At 53.2% G+C, this 20,760-nt stretch overlaps 8 protein-coding genes across 8 annotated transcripts; 6 read left to right on the forward strand and 2 right to left on the reverse strand.

The window, feature by feature from the left end:
* Positions 1-598: 598 nt before the first annotated feature.
* On the forward strand, positions 599-2,179 carry BU25DRAFT_415585 (uncharacterized protein). Its single transcript, XM_033707570.1, has 2 exons — positions 599-1,196; positions 1,248-2,179. Exons 1-2 carry the CDS (start codon positions 1,033-1,035, stop codon positions 1,849-1,851), a joined length of 768 nt encoding a protein of 255 aa, XP_033556263.1. The 5' UTR covers positions 599-1,032; the 3' UTR covers positions 1,852-2,179.
* A 2,582-nt stretch (positions 2,180-4,761) lies between these two features.
* Positions 4,762-5,452, forward strand: BU25DRAFT_426018 (uncharacterized protein; the record flags this gene model as incomplete). Its single annotated transcript, XM_033708389.1, has 2 exons — positions 4,762-4,841; positions 4,897-5,452. 2 exons carry the CDS (start codon positions 4,762-4,764, stop codon positions 5,450-5,452), a joined length of 636 nt encoding a protein of 211 aa, XP_033556264.1.
* A 3,245-nt stretch (positions 5,453-8,697) lies between these two features.
* Positions 8,698-9,995, forward strand: BU25DRAFT_481122 (uncharacterized protein; the record flags this gene model as incomplete). Its single annotated transcript, XM_033711082.1, has 3 exons — positions 8,698-9,038; positions 9,094-9,222; positions 9,272-9,995. The coding sequence occupies 3 exons, from the start codon at positions 8,698-8,700 to the stop codon at positions 9,660-9,662; spliced, it is 861 nt and encodes a 286-aa protein (XP_033556265.1). The 3' UTR covers positions 9,663-9,995.
* A 253-nt stretch (positions 9,996-10,248) lies between these two features.
* Positions 10,249-11,330, reverse strand: BU25DRAFT_495341 (uncharacterized protein). Its single transcript, XM_033711848.1, has 2 exons — positions 11,045-11,330; positions 10,249-10,930 (listed from the first exon to the last, which is right to left on the reverse strand). The coding sequence occupies exons 1-2, from the start codon at positions 11,114-11,116 to the stop codon at positions 10,667-10,669; spliced, it is 336 nt and encodes a 111-aa protein (XP_033556266.1). The 5' UTR covers positions 11,117-11,330; the 3' UTR covers positions 10,249-10,666.
* Positions 11,331-12,113: 783 nt separating this feature from the next.
* Positions 12,114-14,283, forward strand: BU25DRAFT_218266 (uncharacterized protein). Its single transcript, XM_033701288.1, has 4 exons — positions 12,114-12,289; positions 12,348-12,532; positions 12,582-13,054; positions 13,103-14,283. The coding sequence occupies exons 1-4, from the start codon at positions 12,241-12,243 to the stop codon at positions 14,226-14,228; spliced, it is 1,833 nt and encodes a 610-aa protein (XP_033556267.1). The 5' UTR covers positions 12,114-12,240; the 3' UTR covers positions 14,229-14,283.
* Positions 14,284-14,753: 470 nt separating this feature from the next.
* Positions 14,754-16,060, forward strand: BU25DRAFT_378537 (proliferating cell nuclear antigen). The gene is made up of 5 exons (XM_033704177.1): positions 14,754-14,855; positions 14,904-14,944; positions 14,997-15,426; positions 15,480-15,769; positions 15,820-16,060. Coding segments are annotated over exons 1-5 (780 nt in total). The 5' UTR covers positions 14,754-14,854; the 3' UTR covers positions 15,838-16,060.
* Positions 16,061-16,137: 77 nt separating this feature from the next.
* Positions 16,138-17,957, forward strand: BU25DRAFT_495343 (Ribokinase-like protein; the record flags this gene model as incomplete). The annotated part of the gene is made up of 6 exons (XM_033711849.1): positions 16,138-16,191; positions 16,239-16,249; positions 16,299-16,378; positions 16,431-16,643; positions 16,700-16,817; positions 16,886-17,957. 6 exons carry the CDS (start codon positions 16,138-16,140, stop codon positions 17,760-17,762), a joined length of 1,353 nt encoding a protein of 450 aa, XP_033556269.1. The 3' UTR covers positions 17,763-17,957.
* An 880-nt stretch (positions 17,958-18,837) lies between these two features.
* Positions 18,838-19,641, reverse strand: BU25DRAFT_353170 (dUTP diphosphatase; the record flags this gene model as incomplete). Its single annotated transcript, XM_033703443.1, has 3 exons — positions 18,838-18,948; positions 19,004-19,179; positions 19,209-19,641. 3 exons carry the CDS (start codon positions 19,639-19,641, stop codon positions 18,838-18,840), a joined length of 720 nt encoding a protein of 239 aa, XP_033556270.1.
* Positions 19,642-20,760: the final 1,119 nt, after the last annotated feature.

Consider the following 20,760-nt stretch of genomic DNA (forward strand, 5'->3'; position numbering starts at 1 on the left):
CCCCCTATTGCTACTGAGCTCGCTGTCACGCATACCCTTACAACAAGGCATATGGGAGTGCTGGGATGTTGAGAACACTAGGGTTGAATTCCCTAGACCTATAGGTCTTGTATGAAAGGATACAGAAAAACTACTCTATCTAACGACTATGTCGAACTGCTTAAGTATACAGTTCGGAGGAGAATTGGAGCATTGGATCGGCAGGGTGCGATGTGATAGCCTTGCACGGAAAAGAGGTGGTGTACAAAGGATTCCTTCTGTGCTGGTACCAGCGGGAATCACACCAGGGTCACAGTGGTTCCGGTCGTGGTTGTTACATTAAGAATATCTATAATCAGAGTAAAAGTCTTATATGAGAGATTTTTTGATATTTTTTATTATAGGTCCTTAGATCCTTTAATTATCTACTACTTTATTATTAGAAGTATTTTAATATCTTTATTAGTTCTATGACTATTTCCGAATAGGCTACTTTGTAGTTTTTCTCTAGTTAAATCCGGTGGGCACGCGCACGGACACGGTAAGGTTAGCTCCAACTTTGCCCCACTTAGTACGTACGCGTTCGCGTCACGTCTCTTCAACGCCCATCACCGTAAAGCTCGCTATAGTCACGAAGCCACCAGCATACACCAAGCCCGTCACTCGACGAGTTCTCGTGCAAAGTACAGCCTTGCCATCAAACATGAGCTTCGATCCGCTCTCTGCCACGCTGGCATATCTTGTCGTTCCTAATCGATGAAGTAATCTTCACAAAGCTCATAAGACTTTCTCACTCTCATCGTTCACTCTTCTTCTATCTCATGAGAGCTGAAACATGATGTGTTCTGTGGTTTCTTTCGCTAGTGCTTGTTCACCTTCATCCCTCCTCGTCACCTTCATCTATCATTGTCCCTCCCAAACGCTGCTCATAAAGTCAGGTATACATACAGTCCCTCCCTTACTACAATTCGACACACTCTTTTCCTCAGCCCAGCTATCTAGCATGGAAATCACACTCTCTTGACCAACTCCACAAGTCATTCGTTCGCCAAGATGGCAGCACAGAAGTCATCCCGACGAGCCCGTCCGTCGAAACCGCAAGCAAGGCCACGATCACCTAGCCGAGTAGTCAAACGGAAGCTTTCATCATCAGGCCTCAAGTGCAGGGATGGTCTACTCAACACCACAATTCCTCTGCGGTCTGGGCAGATGCAAATGTATGTCAGGCCGTACTATTGGTGTTTGTCTATGATGCTAACAGTCATCAGTGCCAGACGCAATTATGTAGAGTCACCCCTCCTGCACCTACCCGGTGAACTGCGTGACAAGATATGGAGGTACGCTCTGGGCGAGCACCAAGTGGATATACAAGACTTGAGCCACGAAGAGCCAATCAACTCGATCTACGACATCAGAACGTTATATCCGGACACGCTTTGCCCACCTGGCTACGTACGCCCGACATTTCAACTTCCCAAAGTATGTCGGCAGATCTACGTTGAAGCGTCACCCTACGTTTACTCTCTGAATACTTTCGCGTTCCATAGTATGGCAACGCTCGATCGCTGGATCAAGAGCCGCTGTGTCGGACAGAAGCGTCTTATCGCGTCGCTAGACATCCCGCGTACGTACATGCGAATGTACCGCACCGGCTTCCGAAGAAGCTTCAGATCGAAGTTCCCCAACATCAGTCGTCTTGGCGTGGACAATTGGACACTATTTTGCGACTACGACCAGATTCGACGCCTGCCGGAGAACAAGGGCAAGGGAGCAATTGATATGTGGGTCGAGGCCAAGGCCAACATTATTACGGAGATCCAGGAGAAGGAAGGTCAGGGTATGAGCATCGATTGGCACGGCAACTCGGCGTGAAGCACATTCGAGCTCTGGCAATAACTGTACAGGGCTCAGGTCGGCTTATCTCGCGATTACACAGAGGCGAAGCCGCGCATTGCACCCTACTTTTGTTGAGTTTCATTCTACTCTCTCGTCGATTCGGACCACATCGCTTGAGCATAAGAGTTGGCAGCCTCACGCGTTTTCGGATTTGATGGACGATGTACCATATCATTGCTGGGTTCTCGCTGCGTACCTCATGCCCATTTCCAGCGTTTCTGGGGAGCAAGATTAGAGATCACTTGCTGCGCGTAGCCCTCGTTTGCTTTGTGCTGGTTTCCTGCGTGGAAGTCTCCCGCAGTTGCACGTTGTATGGTCGTACCTCCAGAGTCAAGCGTTCCGCATTGACACCGCTAAACGATATTTTCCGGTCATCTGATTCCATTGCTGAACTCCCCCTCTCTTGATTGCCACGGACACTCCGGAAGCTCTTGCGCATGCTGCTCTGCCAGACTCATACGGCAACATCTAGATCGTCAGTATACGCGAGCCTCGTGGCGGGGAAATCAGCGCACAATCGTCTCAGCTATCAATGGACAGGACTTAGTATCTCTCAAGATACGATTTCAGCTGAATCTCACATGCTATCATGTCAATACGGATATACGATTGGCATCTCGTACATCTAGGCTTCGCGTCGAAAGGAAAACTAGGCTGGCACGTGCACGATCACCTGCATTAGGGAAGCCCGGCCCGCTGTCTACGCATGCTTCGAGACTGACTACACTCAACTCACAACGCCACATGTCGAAAGCTGTACCTTTAGGTCCAGATGTAGCTTCTTCCCGTGGAGAGCATGATGAATTTGGCAAGGTGTGCCTGCGCTTCATCCTAGTACGGTCGAAGCAGGCAGACACTGTTTCTTCAGCTTGCGATACGCTGCAAGCCGACGCCAGACCTGTTCTCGGTTGAGCACTACAAATAGTCTCAAGAAAGGATATAGAAAGAACGGTTGTACTCTTCTTTCAACGGATAACAAGCTTCTACCGAACAATCACAGCCTTCCAGTCTTCCTTGCAGAATGTTCTCTCTTCCGTTCAACCCTCTCATCAACACCATTCCTGGACGCATATACGATGCGTAACGCCAGAGGTCATTTATCCAACAGCGACCCCCTACCAGCAAAACAAAAATTCCATCCCCGGTCTCTTCGTCGATCAGCATGTTTCCCACTCCACTACTCGTTGGGCTCAGATTCTCGCTACGTTGCCTTCGATGTTGTTGTCTTTCAGATTTTGACTTCTCGCAGGAGCGAAGCGTGCCAGATGATGACGATACCAAATCCATCCGAAACAAGGAATATTACTTTGGTCAGCCTGGACAGCAGAAGGAGCAAGAGTTCGATTGTGTTATGGAGTGCTTTGTTGACGGTGTCTTGCGCCTGCTCAACGAGAACACTAACAGTTCCCTAACTGAGGCTGAGCGTCCCTGAAGCTTTGGACAGCGCATTGCGCACCTTTGTAATTGCACTGGGTTATAACGCACATGAGATCATATCACATACGTGGTGTGTTCCGCAAAACTGACGTCATAACTTTCTGCACTGCTCTTGCCTTCACTGCGGGCGCGACCCACCTTTCGCGTTCTGCTTTCTCTCCAAACCCACAACCTCCCGACTCACTCCAAGCTCACCGGAGCAACCACCGTCTGCGCGACCAGCAGCTATGACATGTCCAGCTGCAGCTGACACTGCTGGCACGCCGGCACTCACTAACAAGCTGGCCTTCTCAAGCTCGCAGTTCATACTCGTTGACGGCATGCTCAACTCCAAATCTTCCAGGGACGACAAGGCGTTATGACACACCAGTAGGCTAGCAATAGCATTGTGCTAACTCCGGATTAGAATGCACCGCAACCAGACCGTTTCACCATTCCTTCGCCTACCCCCGGAAATCAGAAATCACATTTACGCCTTGGTCTTCGGAGGTTGCATCATTCTAACTTCATCTCACCAAATTGGCCCACGTCGAGTGGAAGGCGATGTATCGGTGACATTGAAACCTACGCACGGCCCGGATTCTGTTACCAGTGTAGAGAGACGGATTACGCTCAAGTCGCTGCCCAAACCCTCTTGGTGTGTCGTCGAATATGCCCAGAAACACGGCTACTTCCATTCGTTCTTAACACGTTCACCGATTGCACTCTTATCGGTTTGAAAGCTTGGCAAGTCCAGATGCCAACTCAACTATCTGCTATCCGCAAGTTTCGGTTTGAAGGATACAGTACGTTGCCCACTTTCGTACGACCATGTAAAGCCCTTCCTTGTCGCTCTTCCGACGCTAGTACATATCACGGCATCAAATCCATGGCGTACGAGTTCAGTCTTCTCGCGGTAGACGAGGAATAGTTGGACAGGTATGAGCGCAACCTGAGAAAGGACATGGAGGAAATGCTGGGCCGCAAAGTTGATGGATAAGTGGTTATGATGTCGTATTGCAGGTGAGAGGAAGCTCAATCTTACAGACGCTAGTACTATCACGTGGTGGCTATCGGTGGATCATTCACCTCCGACAAAAGTACAGATTGCATTTACCCGCCATAGTGGCTGGTCTGCCTGAAAAAATAACGGGCTCTGGCGAACAAATCTGGCGCGCTATCATGTCAAGATTCACATTTCCAATTCAGCCTCAGCGCAAGGCTGATGGAATCGCTTTTGTAATTCGTGATCGTTAGAAAAAGCGATTCTGATCATCTAAAGTCATCGTAGGTCTCTGCTCAACATGGCCAGATTTCACAATTCGCAGATCCGAGGTGGCTCTCGAATTGACGCGCTGCTCTGTTCCTCTTTCACCTCAGCCCCACCACCCTTACTCAGCATCAAACGTAGCGCTACACCCGGACACTGTTCTCTGGCATTGACAAAATTGTTCACAGCCACTTTCTAGCATGGATGATAACCCAACTCTCTACGAATGCCACACCGGTATGCTCGATCCGAGGCCTCGAGATGATCGCGCGTCGGCAATGTAGGTCCACATTTGGCATAGGATCGAGAAGCCGTACTTCACTTACACTCACTAGGTTTGGGCGCAATGCTACTATGTCACCACTACTATGTCTTCCCGCTGAGCTCCGAAACCGAGTCTTTGCTTACATCCTGGGTGGATACGAGTTCAAACTCCAGGGAGGGTGGAACGGACGTTGCCAGGCAAGACACATACTTTCAGATGTTGGCGGACATGGCATACTTGGGCTGCTTCGCACCTGTCGCCAGATCTATGCAGAAACCCGGATGCTCCCATTCGCACTCAACACCTTCAGCTGCGACGATTATCCCACTGTCGAACGATGGGTACGAAGAATACCGGTGCAGATGCGTACTGTCCGGTTTCTCAAGGTGTCGTGGATTATCTCTCCGACTTCCAACGATAATCGATACAGACGCGAGACTTGTGGGAAGCGTTTCGACAGTCATTACATACTGTCCCAGCTTGAGGGAGTCATCAAGGCAGAGGTGGAGCTACGCAACGACGGGTTTGAGAACAAAGCTACACCATCGATGAAGCAATGCCTCTCTGAAGCGTCACTCTTGAGCATGTTTCCTGAAGTGGAGTTTGTCTTTACCTGCATCGAATAGCTACAGGTGGCATTAGTAGAATCTGAGGTGAAACACTATGTTCCTGGGGCGGAGGTTTCGTTCTCACACCGAGGCTTACCTGAAGACGAGCAGTAGGCTTGCGGCGATGAAATGGAGGCTTGGATCCGGGCATGGTCGAAGGGAAGGTCTGAAAGATGGATACTACCTCGGTCAGCTTTGCTAGCCCAGTTGTGATGGCTGAGATGCTGAACTCGGTCGAAAAACCCCTTCATGAACTGGAGGCTATTGATCGCTCATAGGGGCTGAAGTGCTGGATGGTATGTGCGGTACCAACGGCAGAGGTAACTCTCCCCTAGATTGATGGTGGTCTTCATGATCTCGCGATAGGCGCTCAGTGCTAGCGAATACAACGAATGTACGGGTTTGTGATGTTGTCATGAAGAACGGAGCGACGCAGGTGTGTCAGTCACGGTAGGTAGCGCGGTACTATTTTAAGTGGCGCTTTATTTAAAGGACACATGGACACTACCAGGCCAGTAACGATAACGGATGTTCCATGTCCATTCCATCAAGAAGCTGTCCAAAGACTGGTCGTTTCTGAACACTTGTGGCTAGCTGAAGCTGAGGTCTTTATGTGTGTTCATATGGCAGCAGGAACTCTCGCTGAGATCGATGGTTGCACTCCTGTGCTCGCGCTCGGTTCACAATGCCAGTGAACACGACGAAGAAGCGACTCGGACGGTGCTGTCAGTGGACAAAGGCAGCATGGGCATTGGGCGCGGATCACATTTTGTCTTTGACAGCTGTAGTGATCAGAGACATGTCAAGTCGTTCTTGCAGACTCGGACACGAGATCTGAATCACCAAAATTAGTCCGAGAACGATCGACGTATAAAGTTTCAGCGTCTGGGCCTGCAACTGCCGCAAGGCAAGACGTCGACAAGGCTGACGGCTCTGGCATGCGAGATGCTGCAGATTTGGAAGGTGTCGCCGGACTACTGCACGAACAGCCGTCTTTGGCAGTCGATAGTAGCTTTCATTAATCTTGGCCGCCGGACCTTCGTTCTGCAGTGCTTGCTATCCCGACGGGACAGCTGTGTGTAAGAAACCGGTGAGTACGATTTGCAAAGCAAAGCTGCAAATTTGGTGGAGGCGAACGAATTGAACATGCATACGCTGCTGGTGCGTGTCGAAGGAAAGCTCACCGCTTTTTCCACCTCTGTACGATTGGCGCACCTGTGTTGTATTAGCTATTATTGGGTAAGACAGAATGAATGAGATCGATACATTGGTATGTATACTATCAAGCAGGAGTGACACAGCGCAAGCTAAAGTTTATCGTTAACATTGGGTTCCAAGGTGGTGCATGTGCAGTGATGCTCGTGCGAAAGCACAGTGACGCACGTCGGTAACACGACAGCACTGCTTCGATCAAGCGAGAAAGTCCAGTGTTCTACCTTCAATAGTAGGAATGCCGGAAACACAAGAACAACGTTAGTGATGACGTCTTGCGTTGGTTCCCGGAAGAGATCCGATAGGGACTGATGTACGCTCTCGCACGTTTCAGTCAGGTGAGCAGAATGATGACAAGAATCTTGTTGGTATCTCCTGTAGGATTCCTCATTTAGTTAGGATAGCTTGAAAGGGAACGCTTCTAGGACCGTTACTGCATCTCGAAGCGCAGATACAGACAGAGTGAGGAAGGAATGTGGTGATAGCGCATATATGACCCACCTTCTGCACAGCATCGGGGTCAGCTACAGCGAGCGATACGTTGGTACTCAGGGTCGCCCTTTGGCTTTCTGTGCATATAACGTGGTTGGTCATCCTCAGGGCTTCCTGGTGGTTTCGCCGCATAGTGACTGCGCCGCACTAAGCGCTGCGAGTACATAAACGCCGCGCAAGGGGGCTGCCGCCACAACAACTCGGCCCCGGAGAGCCAGCAGTATCAGCTCTTGAATCGGATCGAGTTAGTGGTTGGTAACGGGCCGAGAGGATTGTTCGGCAATGCAGGTGGAGATGCAGCCGTGGCTGTGAGTGATCTATAACGCCCAGCACCTATTGGCTGAACCCTCGCACGCAAAAGGTATTTGCGGAGTATTAATGGGCGCGAGGTGCGGCTTTCGCATAATGCGAGATTGAAGGGAGACGTAAAGCTGGAAATAGCGTATCCGGTGAGTCGAAGAGGTATTAGTGCACTTGCCTGGTATCTTGTACATCGGTGCATGACAGCTCGACGTGTGAGCAGCATCGTTTCCCCGGACTAGAGCTGGTCAATATACGGCCGACTTCAGTGGAGTTGACGAAGTAACTCTTTCGGGATCTGCTCAAGTAGCCTTTCTACAGAGAGCGCAGGACTTGACCTTTGCACAGATCATGCGCTGCTCCGCGGCTTCTTCAGCAAACAATGGGTGTTATTCAGGAACTGTGATTTCTGTACAGGCATACGCGCGTGTGGTACGATTCTGCTTCCGTGGTCAAGTCGTTCAGCCCGGCCCTCTCAGGCTCGCCACGAAATGAACAGGGAAGTGAAAGCCGAGTGAAGTGTGACAAAAGCGTCGAGTGGAGCGATGCCATGGTAGTCATCTTGTAGAGTTGGTTGTTTGGCGCTCGGCAGCACAGTGCTCCTTCGAAAGAACGGCATTACCCACAGCCCGCGGCGTCCCCGATCCCGCATGACGAGGCATTCGATGTGGGTCGCATGAAATTGCAGCAAGCCTGACATGCTGTGCTACAGTCTCCTGTATACCGAGGTCCCATTGGCGTATTGATAGCCCGTATAATTTGCATAGACTGTCGCTCTCTTGTTCAAACTTTGAATGCGATAACAGTTGCAGAAAGTATACTCCGTTCTCAGCACACGCTTGAGTTCGCGAGGGGGTACAGCAGAATGCAGGTGTGGTCATCTGCAAACATTGATGGTTGAAGATTTGCAGGCGATCCTAGAGCTGTGCCTCAAAGCATCTCCTTCTCACACAATATATGATCGACCACCAAGGCGTTCCTCTCACTGCTCTTGAACTGCATATCTTTGCCTAAGAAAGCCGAGCTTGTAACTTGACTCCGCAAAGGTGAGAATCTGGCGCGGTTGCTTTTATGTTCGGCAAGCTAATGTGTTTCAGCACCTTGTTCCCTACAGTCGACAGCCGGTGTTGTGGTGACGTTTGCAAGGGTTTATCCTGGACTTGAAGGCCCTGGGGCAACAACAAGGAGCGACTTCGAGTTGGGACATCGATTGATCGTTTCCGTCACCCTTCCACTTCCTGGACCTTTACATTAGCATCATGAGTTACGACAGCACGGACGGCACTTACCATAGTGCCTGGACACAGCAAAACTATGGAAAGAGCAGCGAAGCTTACACACAAGGTGCCAGCGGGTATTCCGGTCGCGGTAGGCACACGTACCCACAGCCTGGTATTGATACGTCGTACTACCAGTACCCACACGGCGGCGATGGAAGTCCACAGTACTCGTACAGCGAACAAGGTGCACCCAGAGCCCCATACGTACAGAGCACAACTACCGCGAGTAGTGCATACACTGTTCTGAGTCCGACAAACGGATATGCAGGCGGTCACCAGCCAAGTCAATACGACAGTGCAACACTGCAGTACAGCCAACAGTATGTACTAGTGTTGTCGAGCACAGGGTCTAAGTCGATAACTGACAGATCACAGACCCCAAGTGTGGCCCCATACTCAACCAAGTCCGGTAGTACCTGGGAGCCAGGGAATGATGCAGCCACATTTCGTTACATCACCAGTCGGATATGGGAATCCCCAATTGCCACTTGTTGCGCCGAGGACGTAAGTTGCATCGTCAAGAACTAGCCAGGATGCTGATAACACTGAGCAGAAACGTGGATGCAGGCTCAGGTTACGGTTCTCCCAACGCCTGGTCAAATGGCGTCTCTTCAGCGCTAGGGTCGTCGACTGGACACCAAACGACTACCGGACGGTCCACGGAGAGTAGTGCCGAGTACGTCGTCCCTTGCCCGTACAATTGCGGAACAGTTTTGACTGGCGTACATGCTGTTGGCAACATGACGCGACATCTCAAGTCCCAGAACTGCGTTGCGTCCGGGAAAGATAAGACGAGATACGCTTGCCCTGTGCAAGGCTGCGACAAGCGGTACATTCGATCTGATGGGTTGAAGGTCCATCTCCGGAAGCGGCACAACATCTCGCAAACGCCTGACAGGAATGGCAGTTCTGAGTGTGAGGAGAATGAGTACGAGTACAGCTGATATGAGATTGCTCAGTATCTAGTTCGTGTCATGGGCGGGTGCTGAAATGGTCATTCTGATATTCGCGGGGGTGTTCCTCTTGTACATCTAGCGCTCTTTGGTTTTACGGAATTGGCGCCTTTGTGTGTTGCATTGTGGCTTATTGTGTCGATGATGTTCCTTTGGCAAAAGGTGGAGTTGGGAAACGTGATGTGCTGTCCCTGACCGCTGGTCGACCAATGCAGCGGGGATACGACCTTTGGCTTGAGGATAATCATCATGGCGGTAGAGAGTAGATTACCCTGGGGGCTTTTCGCGTTATCTTGAGCCCATTGGTGATGTATGAGATTGTGAAGTAGAGTCGAAGTTGGTGGTATGTGATATGCGGAGAAGGGCCTGGCGGAGTGAGACCGAAGAGCACGCGCTAGTCGACAGTAAACATGACGCGTATCTTAGACTCGAGGCCAGCACGACCTGGAGTCTCACATGCGGTTCTTTAATCAGCCTTACGATTTTGTCTTAGCTATGGTAATCGCCGTAACCGCAACAACGACTCCCACGCTCTTTAAAAATTGACGAAACTCAAGTCGTCGTCGACTCCAGAAATCACGTTGCAAGGATGGTAGCAGGATCTAGCACTGAAGCCCTTCAGATCCCCTTCGACTCTTAACCAGCTCCTATGTTCTCCTGCTATCCTGCCGTGCTATGTTTAGGATTAGTCAAGCTGCTTCTGCCGGCTGCGAAGGTTGACTTATGTGCTCTATTCTTTGGGTATCTTGCAGGCAAGTCCATGTTCTACCACTTATTCTGGGGACCCGGGAACCTGGTTTGCTTCGTCCTGCTGTTCATTTACCGACCAACGCAAGACCTCATTAACAGCCTACGTCGTACATCCAGCCTTGCGCCCCAGACTGCTCGTTGTGTGGTTCGCGTCCATGTACCACACGCACGGTAGCAGTCCGCCCGGGATCATCGCCTTATCGCTCCAATTGCCCAACATCATCCTCATCTATTTCTCGCCCCTCTCACGCCCTGACCAACCCATAAAACAGCGTCCAAGTAAGCACAAACCCACTCAACCCACCAAACACATCGCCCAGCCACATATCCCCCAGCGGCTTATAGAAGTACTTCCCCGGCTGGCCTTCTGCCTTCAACGCGAACAACAGCACCGAGACAACGGAAGAGGCGACGAGGTAGAAGATGAAGCCGGGGTAGGATTCGAGGCCCAGTGTGCCGGCGGCGACGCCGAAGAGGGAGGCGGTGAGGTTGCGGATGTTGGATGTTACCTGGACAATACGTTGATCAATGATTCTACGGACAGACACGGCGCAGGTTTAGTGCAGGTATTTGGTGGGAGGGGGGAGGGGAGAGGGGGGAGGGGGGGGGAGGTGTGGCAGTACCTGTGTGTTGTGCTGGACGCTGGTTGCAACGATGGGGTTGATCTGGAGCTCTCGCTCGTCTACAGTCGCCATTGTTAGGGTATTATGACAAATCTGTGGATGTATCGAGGTTGACTAAGTTGAGTCGATAACACCTGTGTCGGTAGAGGTTGGTATCGATGGAGTGTCCAACGGTTGTGCCTTGTGTCGTCGACGATATGCGGGCCTTCGGCTGCAAGGGTATGCGATTGGTTGCGAGGGTTGACTGCGGGTGAGTGGTACTGTTCTTATGGGCTGATGACGCCGGTGATGCCGTTTGGAGAGCTTCAAGGCCGTCTTCTGGTGTTCTGCGCTACCACCCCACATTTCGTCCGTGCACAGGGGTCCACCATCCTTCACATGTGGGCGGTTCTTGCGTCGAGAAGCTCAATCTTGAGCCTTGTCGCGATTGCAGAGGGTCTCCAGCTTCTCAATCGCTTGCCCAATCGTCTCATGAATTTGTAGAACGGGTCAAAAGCTGTACATCGCATCGGCAGATGTGGACTTGTTCCCTTCTCCTGGACACCCCAGTGACTTATTCTTCGACGTACCACAACGAGCTGAAGCGTGATATTGGCGTGTATGGGCACCATGGCGGCCTAGACGGGGCTTGAAGCTCGAGATGGACTTTGAGGCTGCAACTTGGTGTAGACTTAGCCCGTCGTGTTAATGCAGGTCCCCGCTGAAGTCACTCGGACGAGACCCTGTTTCAGAGTTGTACGTCTTGGAAGCTACAGACGTGGAGTGCCATCAACGTTCGCAACCCTCAGACATCCAAAAGCTGCCCCAGACATAAACACAGCCCAGACCTGCGTTCTCCTGCAAGTCATCGTTCTGTAGCAGGGGTCCTAGCCTAACGGTGCCCCAAACCAGCGAACTCCCGCAGGTCGCGCCAATCTTGTGGGCCCAGCTCCGCAACCTCATCTCCGCTCATCTCCTGGTCCCGGGTGGCTTAGTTTGAACCACCGTGGCTCTCCCTAGTATACCTCCTACACATCATTCGACACTCCAAACAAACAAACGACTCTACGACTCTCATAACCGCCAATCGCCTCACCGCCCCTGCACGCCTCCCCGCATTTCTAGGATCCTCGAACGCGACCCCCACGAGTTGCGCCACGCGCCGGACATTCCATACCAAGCCACACCACCCGCAACATGCGGTAGTAGCGGACACGATGGAGAGCGTGATACACGAAGACTCGCCTCTGGCCGAGTTCCTAGAGGGTATGCGCTGCACCATTCACGCCAGCAATGAGCCAACTCATACTAACAGCCCGACCAGGCGAGGGAAAAGGAGGGCTCTCTGCACCACCGTCGCCTGCTGTATCCACCTCCTCAGACGTCCACAGCTTTGCGCCACGCGGCCCCTCCACGCTCCAGTCGAGGATAAGAGACAAGCTCCCGCAGCCGCTGCGCATACGTGCAAACCGCCATGGCTCGGTTGCGCGCATACATCTCGCATGCTTGGTGTGTAACACCGCGAGCCTACCATGCATAGCTCCTAACAGCATCGCAGAAGGCGGTAAATTCGCGCCTCGGACGCGCCGATAACGAACGCTTTCTCGAGCACTTCCGGTACCTCATAGTCGCCTCCCAACTGCTAGGCGAGCAGTCCAGCATACGAACCGCGACATTTCCCAACCATGCGAACGGCGGAGGGCCCGGCCCTGAGTTCAAGACTACCACCATCAGCCCCGCCGGCGCGGTCCTCACTGCGGCGACTGCATTCACACTCGTCTGGCTCATCCACTGGTCACGGCGCAGGTCAGGCCTCAGCAAAGCACGCTTCGTGGTCGTCTTCGTAGTCTTCGCCGTTGTCGCAACCGCGTCCTATGCGTACATCCGCCGCCAGTGGCTGCAGACCTTGAGGCAGCAGGCTGTCGAGAATGCATCGGCCCTCGTCACCAACTTGCAGGCGTTCGAAGCGTCGACGTCCTCTGCGCTTGCGCTGATACAAGAGGTCGAGCTCGTCTCCCGGGGCTACAGGCTGTATGTACGATCCCTGTCCCCGTCAGGTGTTAGACTGACATGATCCAGCTCCATGCCGTTGCCACCGATCTCCAGGATTGAGGAGAAAGGACAAGCTCGCCGCTGCCAACGTCTACGCCGGAGCCTCTGGGCCGTCTATGCTACGATGATCCCCATCCTGTCAGAACAGTGTCAAACGCTGAGGCGACAAGTCCAGGAGGACGATATTGAGAAGTACCTCGACGTCTACGAAATCAGCAACCCAGACCTGCAGGAAGCCGCGATTGGGTACAACGAATCGGAATTCGAGGATACCGAAAGCCTTAGGGCCCTTCGAACTTGGCAGTACCGGCTGTCAACGCTCCGTCGTGTCTACTTGTGCTCTTTGTTGGCACTTCAAGCCGACGGTGGAAAGGCAGACTTCTCAAGATGGGCAACCGTCGTAGATTCTATGATCACTGTAGCCGCGCCGGCTGGAGAGAGGAGTGAGAAGTTCAACCAAGTACTGGCCGAGGAGGAGCAGTTTGTGATACCGTCGCCGAACAAGTTGCAACCCACACCAGGTCGCGAGAACCTGCGCAACTCAGTTCGAAAGCTGTCCGGTCTCTCACAGGGCATCCGTGGCCTGCAAGCGAAGATGCAGGTGCTGCGCGAAGAGACCAACAAGAGCCTGGAAGACACAGAAGACGTCACCGAACTCGGTGGTCACCTCATGGTACAATACGACTCAATCGGCGCCGACCTGCGAAGCCTGATTCAGGCGTGGGAAGCCGGCAGAAATGCCCTGGCCCTCAACATCGAGCGCCACGAACGCCGCATCTCCCAAGCCTCCAGCAGCGGTCTCCGCTCTCCTGTCCTCAGCCTAGGTGGTCTGACAGCCGTCGATGAAGGCAGTCCGTCTGATGCCCTACGCGCTTTGAATGGAGAGACGCTGAGTCCGCAGCAGAGTGCTCCCCCGAGCGACCAAGGCAGCAATTCCGACGACGAAGTTTTCGAAGCCATCGCCATTCCCAAGACGCGCGTCACCATGTCGCGGGAAGAGCGCATGCAGAAGATGCAGGCAGACCGCGCTCGCCAGGCTTCGTTGCGCGAACAGCGTGAGGCGAGCAACACTATGCTGAGAGAGCTCGAGAGCGTTATCAATCTCAGGCCGCATCGTCATACGCTGCCGGCTGGACGAGTTACGAGCCTATGACGTCTTTTCTATGTCGAAAATCAAGCTAACAAACCATATATAGTCGTCGCATTTCGTCTTCATTTCCTTATCGGCGTTTTCCGTTTGAAGCATTGGGTACAAGTCTTGGTCATCTACCATATACCACATCGCATCGTCTTGTTTCAGCCTTATTCCGCCTGGGAGGCATAATGTTTCCACACGCAAGATCTATTGTCTTGGTCAAAGTCTCGTGGGTGATATCCCAAGCTCTCGTCACAGCACAGATTGTCTTGCTGCGTGAGGAAGCTAGCTCGAGCGCACATAGAAATGAAAACAACAAAGCAAACCCAACTGTCGCATGCGTAGCCGAGTAATTGTGAGATGGTACGAGCAGACGGTACGAGCAGATGGTACGAGCAAATGCATGTTTGCTGTATACAGTTGCTGCACATCGAGAAGCAATGCCGCCAAGCGTCCATCTGTGGCTGGTCTAGCACTTTACGCGAACTTACGCGCTAAAATCAGCGACGCGTTCTACTTTGTCCCACCTTCGCTCTGCTGCCTCTTCCCCCAACACCACACGCACTCATCGACGCCCCAGTTTTGCATTATACCCCTTCTTCTTCTTCCTCTTCTTCACTTGATCTAAATAATACACAGCCAACAGTATGTCAATGAGACTCACACTAGCGAATTGCTGCTAACAATTCCCAGTGCTTGAGGCACGCTTAGAACAGGCCAACCTTCTCAAGAAGGTACGCATCAAGCTCCCACAACAAGCCAGGCACCGTCTAACAACGCCATCAGGTCGTCGACGCCATCAAGGACCTCGTCCAGGACTGCAACTTCGACTGCAATGACTCCGGCATCGCGCTGCAGGCTATGGACAACTCGCACGTCGCCCTCGTCTCCATGCTTCTGAGGTCTGAGGCCTTCAACCCCTTCCGCTGCGACCGCAACATTGCGCTCGGCATCAACCTGGGCTCGCTCACAAAGGTGCTCCGCGCTGCCCAGAGCGATGACATCCTCACACTCAAGGCCGAGGACGCGCCCGATGTCGTCAACCTGGTGTTCGAGAACAGCGCGTCCGACAGGATCAGCGAGTACGACATCAAGCTCATGGACATTGACCAGGAGCACTTGGGCATCCCGGAGACCGAGTACGCGGCGACCATCACGATGCCTGCTGCTGAGTTCCAGCGCATTTGCAGGGATCTGACTGCGCTGTCAGAGTCGGGTATGTGGTCAACACAACCGCCGAACCCCAGCATTTTATACTGACGACACCAGTCTCGATCGAGTGCACAAAGGAGGGCGTCAAGTTCAGCTGCCAGGGCGACATTGGCTCGGGCTCCGTCCAGCTGAGGCAACACACCAACGTCGACAAGCCCGGCGAGAACGTCGAGATCGACCTCAGCGAACCCGTCTCCCTTACCTTCTCCCTCAAGTACCTGGTCAACTTCTGCAAGGCCAGCGGGTTGTCCGATACCGTCAAGCTGAGCTTGTCCAGCGAGGTTCCTCTGCTTGTCGAGTACGGCCTGTCAAACAACAGCTACCTGAGGTTCTACCTCGCGCCCAAGGTTCGTCGTCCATACACTTCACTTTTAATCCTTGTTGCTGACTTGGGTAGATTGGCGACGAGGAGTAAGCGATTTGTTGTAACGAGCAATGTGTTTTCAGGATTTATGTGGGAATACAGGCGGCGTACTGTCTACGGTTTGCATACGGAGCGTTATCCAGTTCATGTACAGCGCGTGAGATTTGGCGCTTTGGCGACTCACGGACGTTTGCAAGGGCTTTCGAGGCTCTGCCCCGCCCATCGCCCCACGTCATTGCGCGTGGAATTTCAAACAAAGAATAACAATACATCCACTACACCCGCGCGCGCTGCAGTTGATCCTTTCGTTTCGTGTTTGTTGAGCTGAAGTACAGCTTGAACTTTGCGGTCATGGCCTCAGACGCGCTCGTACCAGAAACGCGCGTGCTTGCAATCGCCAGCCATGTAAGAGTCACCCGCGAGTTGTACCGCGTTTCTAATGAACGCGACAGGTAGTCCATGGGTGAGTGCAGATAGCTGTCCAAACAAGCACCCGGCTGACATATCCAAAGATATGTCGGCAACAAAATGGCGACCTGTGTCATGCAAGCCATGGGCTGCGACGTCTCCGCCATCAACACCGTCCACTACAGTGCGCTCCTTTCGTAGCATTCCTCGCCCAAGGATAGGACTAACCAGGACAGGCAACCACACAGCCTACAAGCAGGTCAAAGGCACAAAGACCACCGCGGCCGAACTCGAACAGCTCTACGAAGGCCTCCGCCAGTCAAACCTCACCAACTTCGACGTCCTCCTGACGGGCTACGTTCCTAGCGCGGAAGCAGTCCGATCGGTGGGCAAGATTGGAAGAGATATCAAGTTCAATTCTGGCACAAAGCCGGGGAGCTTCTTTTGGGGTGAGTGTCATATAACAGTGGGGGAAAAAAAAATAGGAAGAGTACTGACAAGACAGTACTCGACCCCGTCATGGGTGACAACGGAAAGCTTTATATCCCCGAAGACGAAGTACCAGAATATAAAGCGCTCCTCCGCGAAGCCGATCTGATCCTGCCCAACCAATTCGAAGCAGAGTGCGCCCTTCCCCCCCCCCCCTCCCCACTTTCAAGAACGACCCAAGCTGACCCTACCCTTCATCCAGAACACTCTCCGAAACGCCCATCCACGACCTCAACTCCCTCGCCCAAGCCATCCAAGTCCTGCACACAACCTACCGCGTCCCACACGTCATCATAACCTCTCTGCGTCTGACGAGAGACAACCAGATCCCCCCCTCCCGGCCCGTCACACAACCGCACACGCCCTCCACTGAACCCTCAGACCCGCTGTCTTCCTCCTCCTCCTCAACACTGCCGCAGAACAAGCCCGCAGCCTCCCAACCAGGAAACGACGAAGTCGTTGAGAACCTAACGATCATCGGTAGTACTGCTACCTCGGACTTCAAACCGCGCTTATTCCGCATTGACACGCCCGCGCTCCCGCTGTTCTTCAGTGGAACGGGGGACATGTTCGCCGCGCTCACGGTGCCGCGGCTCATAGAGGCTGTGGAGCAGGCACCCGCTGAGCAGAATCTGAGGGCGACGAGCAGCTGGCGGAGTCGGGATGAGGTGGCGGCAGAGGATTTGCCGCTGGCGAGGGCGGCGCAGAAAGTGCTGGCTAGCATGCAGGCGGTGCTTGGTAAGACGGCGGAAAGTTGTAAGCAGGCTATGGACGTGTACGACGCGAGGATTGCGCGCGGAGGTGGGGGCGAGGAGAGCGAGAAGAAGCGCCACTTAGCGTTGATGAATGCGAGTGAAGTCGTAGTACCGCGACACGTGGATTCACTCATGAACCCGCCGGATCTGGAGAGGTTTAGGCCGCGCGCGGTGAGGGCAGAGGTGGGTGGGGTGAAGAAAGAAAGCAACGAACTCGGCGTATTACATCTTGGGATTGGGAAGAAAGGGGAGGGTGCAGTACAAGTCGAGGTTGATGAGAGCGAGGGGAGTGGGTTTGAGAAGTTGGAGAGGCCTGAGGCCTGAGGGGGCGGGGAAAGCGCAGGTTAGGACGAGGGATGTGGGTGATGTGACGAGAGAGGAGAAGGGGGGAGAAGGCCGAAGCTAAGCAGACACAAGCCCAGCACGCAGGCGACGCGTCGAAGGCGGGCGAGAGCGTGAAGGACTGAGCCCATCCTGGGACGAGCAGTCTTACATAGACACAGAGCCCATCAACCGAACTTGGCAATCACACCGTATGCGTTCTTCGTCTTGGATTTTTTGTGCCGTTTGACAGACGTACAATGCTGTGCTAGATTACGCAACCACGTACTCTCCTATCGGTACTGTGTAGTTGATGGTGATTTCTTTGTGTATTTGTGGTGCGGTCTATGTGCTGTGGTTGCCGTAGAATAAAGCTCTGCATTTTGATCGATTCATCGACATGTAGTTTTTGACGGGTGCTTCGATATCCAAACGGCGACAAAATCAACTCATTATGCAGTGCGATCACAGATACACTTGAGTTCGCCTGCGCTATTCGATGTTTGCCTTCAGTTCGTTCAGACTTGGATTGTAAAGACGCTTAGGTCGCGCATGGAACACTTTAGTGTCTTCATGCCGACATGTTCACTTGTGCGACTGGTCGGCTCAATGTGCAGTTACATTGAACCGTTATTGCAGTCACCGTCGCGATCTGGCAACAATGGGTTGCAATGTGATTGCCGTGATACAATAGAGGTTGAGGTTGAAGTACTTCAGTAGTGCCAAGAGTCCAGACTATTCCGCTAAGCCTCTCCGCTGCTGTAGAGTTTCAATTGCGAGAGAGGCAAGTTGTAGATATATCAAGATAAAGGACATGAGTTGTACCACCAGTAAACTTCAACAAGAAGTGTCTCCTTAGCGTTGCCATGAGGAGTACATTCAGACATGCGCTTCATAAGAAGTCGAACCCAGTGAACGCCTCCCGCCTTTCGATTTCCTCCACCTGTCCGTTGTCCGCAGTAGGCAGCCCCAGAACGTCGTATCCAAGAGCTCCAGCCCTCGCAGGGACCGCGCCCGGAGCCAAGGTCTTGGGGAAGTCGATACCGGGCGGCCAGTTGTTGACGTCAAACGTGGGCTCCTATGCTCCTTGTGTTGCGCCTGCACCGAAGCCTCCTGTGCTGCCGAATCCACCAGCGCCGCGCACGCTGTCTTCGAGCTTCTCTACGACGACGACTTCGGGCATTGCGATCTGTCCAAGTCAGCCATACTTTGTATTTTAGAGTAGCCTGGAAGCATTCGCGCACCTTCTCGACGATCAACTGCGCGATCCGGTCTCCAACCTTGACTTCGAAGTCTGTATCTGACAGATTCGCCAGTATGACGCCCACTGGCCCTCTGTAGTCTGCATCAATCACGCCAGCCATTGTGTCGATGCCGTGCTTGGCTGCGAGACCGGAGCGCGGTGCTACACGGCCATCTGCTTCCAATCAGCTGACTCAGCCCAAGTACCCAGGGCGTGATCATGCAGCAAGAACGTACAGGTCCCAACCGGCACTGAAATGCTGATGTCCGTAGCCACAATAGCCCTCCCTCTTGCAGGAATCACTGTGTCCTTCGCACTATATAAATCATGTCCTGCCGCAAACGCACTCCCCTTCGTCGGCGCCTTCGCAGTTTCACTCAGCAGCAAAACCTGCAGGGCCTGCTCTGCCGCGGCACCAGCCGCAATGCTGGGAGCAATTGGTGCAGGGGGCTGCAAGGCGGCCATGTTGGAGCTTGCTAGTGGTGTCGGAGTTGCGGTACCTGAGTCGTTGTTACGCGGCAGTGCGGAGGCCTGATTGAGCGGCGCGGGGTCGATGACTTTGGTGCGCTTGGGGAGGGGCGAGCTGGGGAGGGATGGGGGCTCGTGGGTTGGGGCGGGTGTGCTGGCTTCGTTTGACATTGTTTGGGGAGGTTGTGACTGGGGCGGTGAGGACGAGGTTCTGGGTGGGGCAGTGGGGACGCGAGCGCGAATACGCAACGCGTTTCCAAGTGCCAAGGCGCGTGGCTTGAGAAGGTTGCTTTTCGTGACTGCAGAGATGAGATGACGATGTAATGGTAAACAGCAGACAATGAGGCCGGAGAAGAGCTGCACCTGACGGATTAGAAAGATGCGCGACTACCTCCTACGTGGTGTTCACGGTTCCTTCCCAGGGTTTGCTTTGCTGAGCTTGCCGTTTGCGCGAGCTGTCTGATTGGTTGATACGCGTTCGGCGGTGCTCCTGAGCGTTAGTGAGGTCTGTCTGTCAGAAGTCAAGCTTGTAGTCGAGGTGAAGAAGAAGGTTCAAAAGGGTCGAATGCGTTAGAAGGTAGTTGTCTGATCCTACTTCCTGCGTCCAAGCTTCTCTCAGCAATTGGCAACCGTCGTGCCTGCCTCTTGTTTGCTGCTGCACAACTTCACCATCTTGGCCGTCTCCCCCTTTTCTTTGAAGCTCAACGTCGAGCGATTGTCCTCATCGGCTCGTCAGTAGTGGACACGTAAGGCGACCCAATCTCCGTGTCCCCACAATCCTTCAGTCGCTGTCGACATTCGACGTTGGAGTGTCACCTGTCCCGTGGTTGCATCGGCATCCTCGCGTGCCGCCGGTCATGCTAGACGGTCAAGCTTTTAACGCACGGCATATCAGCAGAGTTGTCAACAATCAAGCAATTCACAGATTGATTGCCCAACTAAGCGTCAAAAGACCACAGAAAGGTCCGTGTCAGACCTGATCCAGTAATCAGTCTGCCTATCGCTTGATTGTTGACAACTCTGCATATCAACACCTTCGCTATGCTTGTTGTTCCATCTCTTCAGAGAATGTCACTCGGTCCGGCAAAATCAATGTCGCGCCGACTTGAAGTCGTTTGAACTTGAGGTATGCTGACGTGCGCGCATTTATCGGTGCCCAGTCGTCGCACACAATCGTTGAGCGGCGATGAGTGTATCAATTGCTGCAGGCCTCCAGACGATCATTCAAGTCCATCCCATCTCGGGTCCTCGGCGCATGTCTTGTCGTCGTGCTGCATCTGATCGGGTGAT

Source organism: Macroventuria anomochaeta, assembly GCF_010093625.1.
Source record: "Macroventuria anomochaeta strain CBS 525.71 unplaced genomic scaffold BU25scaffold_48, whole genome shotgun sequence".
Taxonomy (NCBI): Eukaryota; Fungi; Ascomycota; class Dothideomycetes; order Pleosporales; family Didymellaceae; genus Macroventuria; species Macroventuria anomochaeta.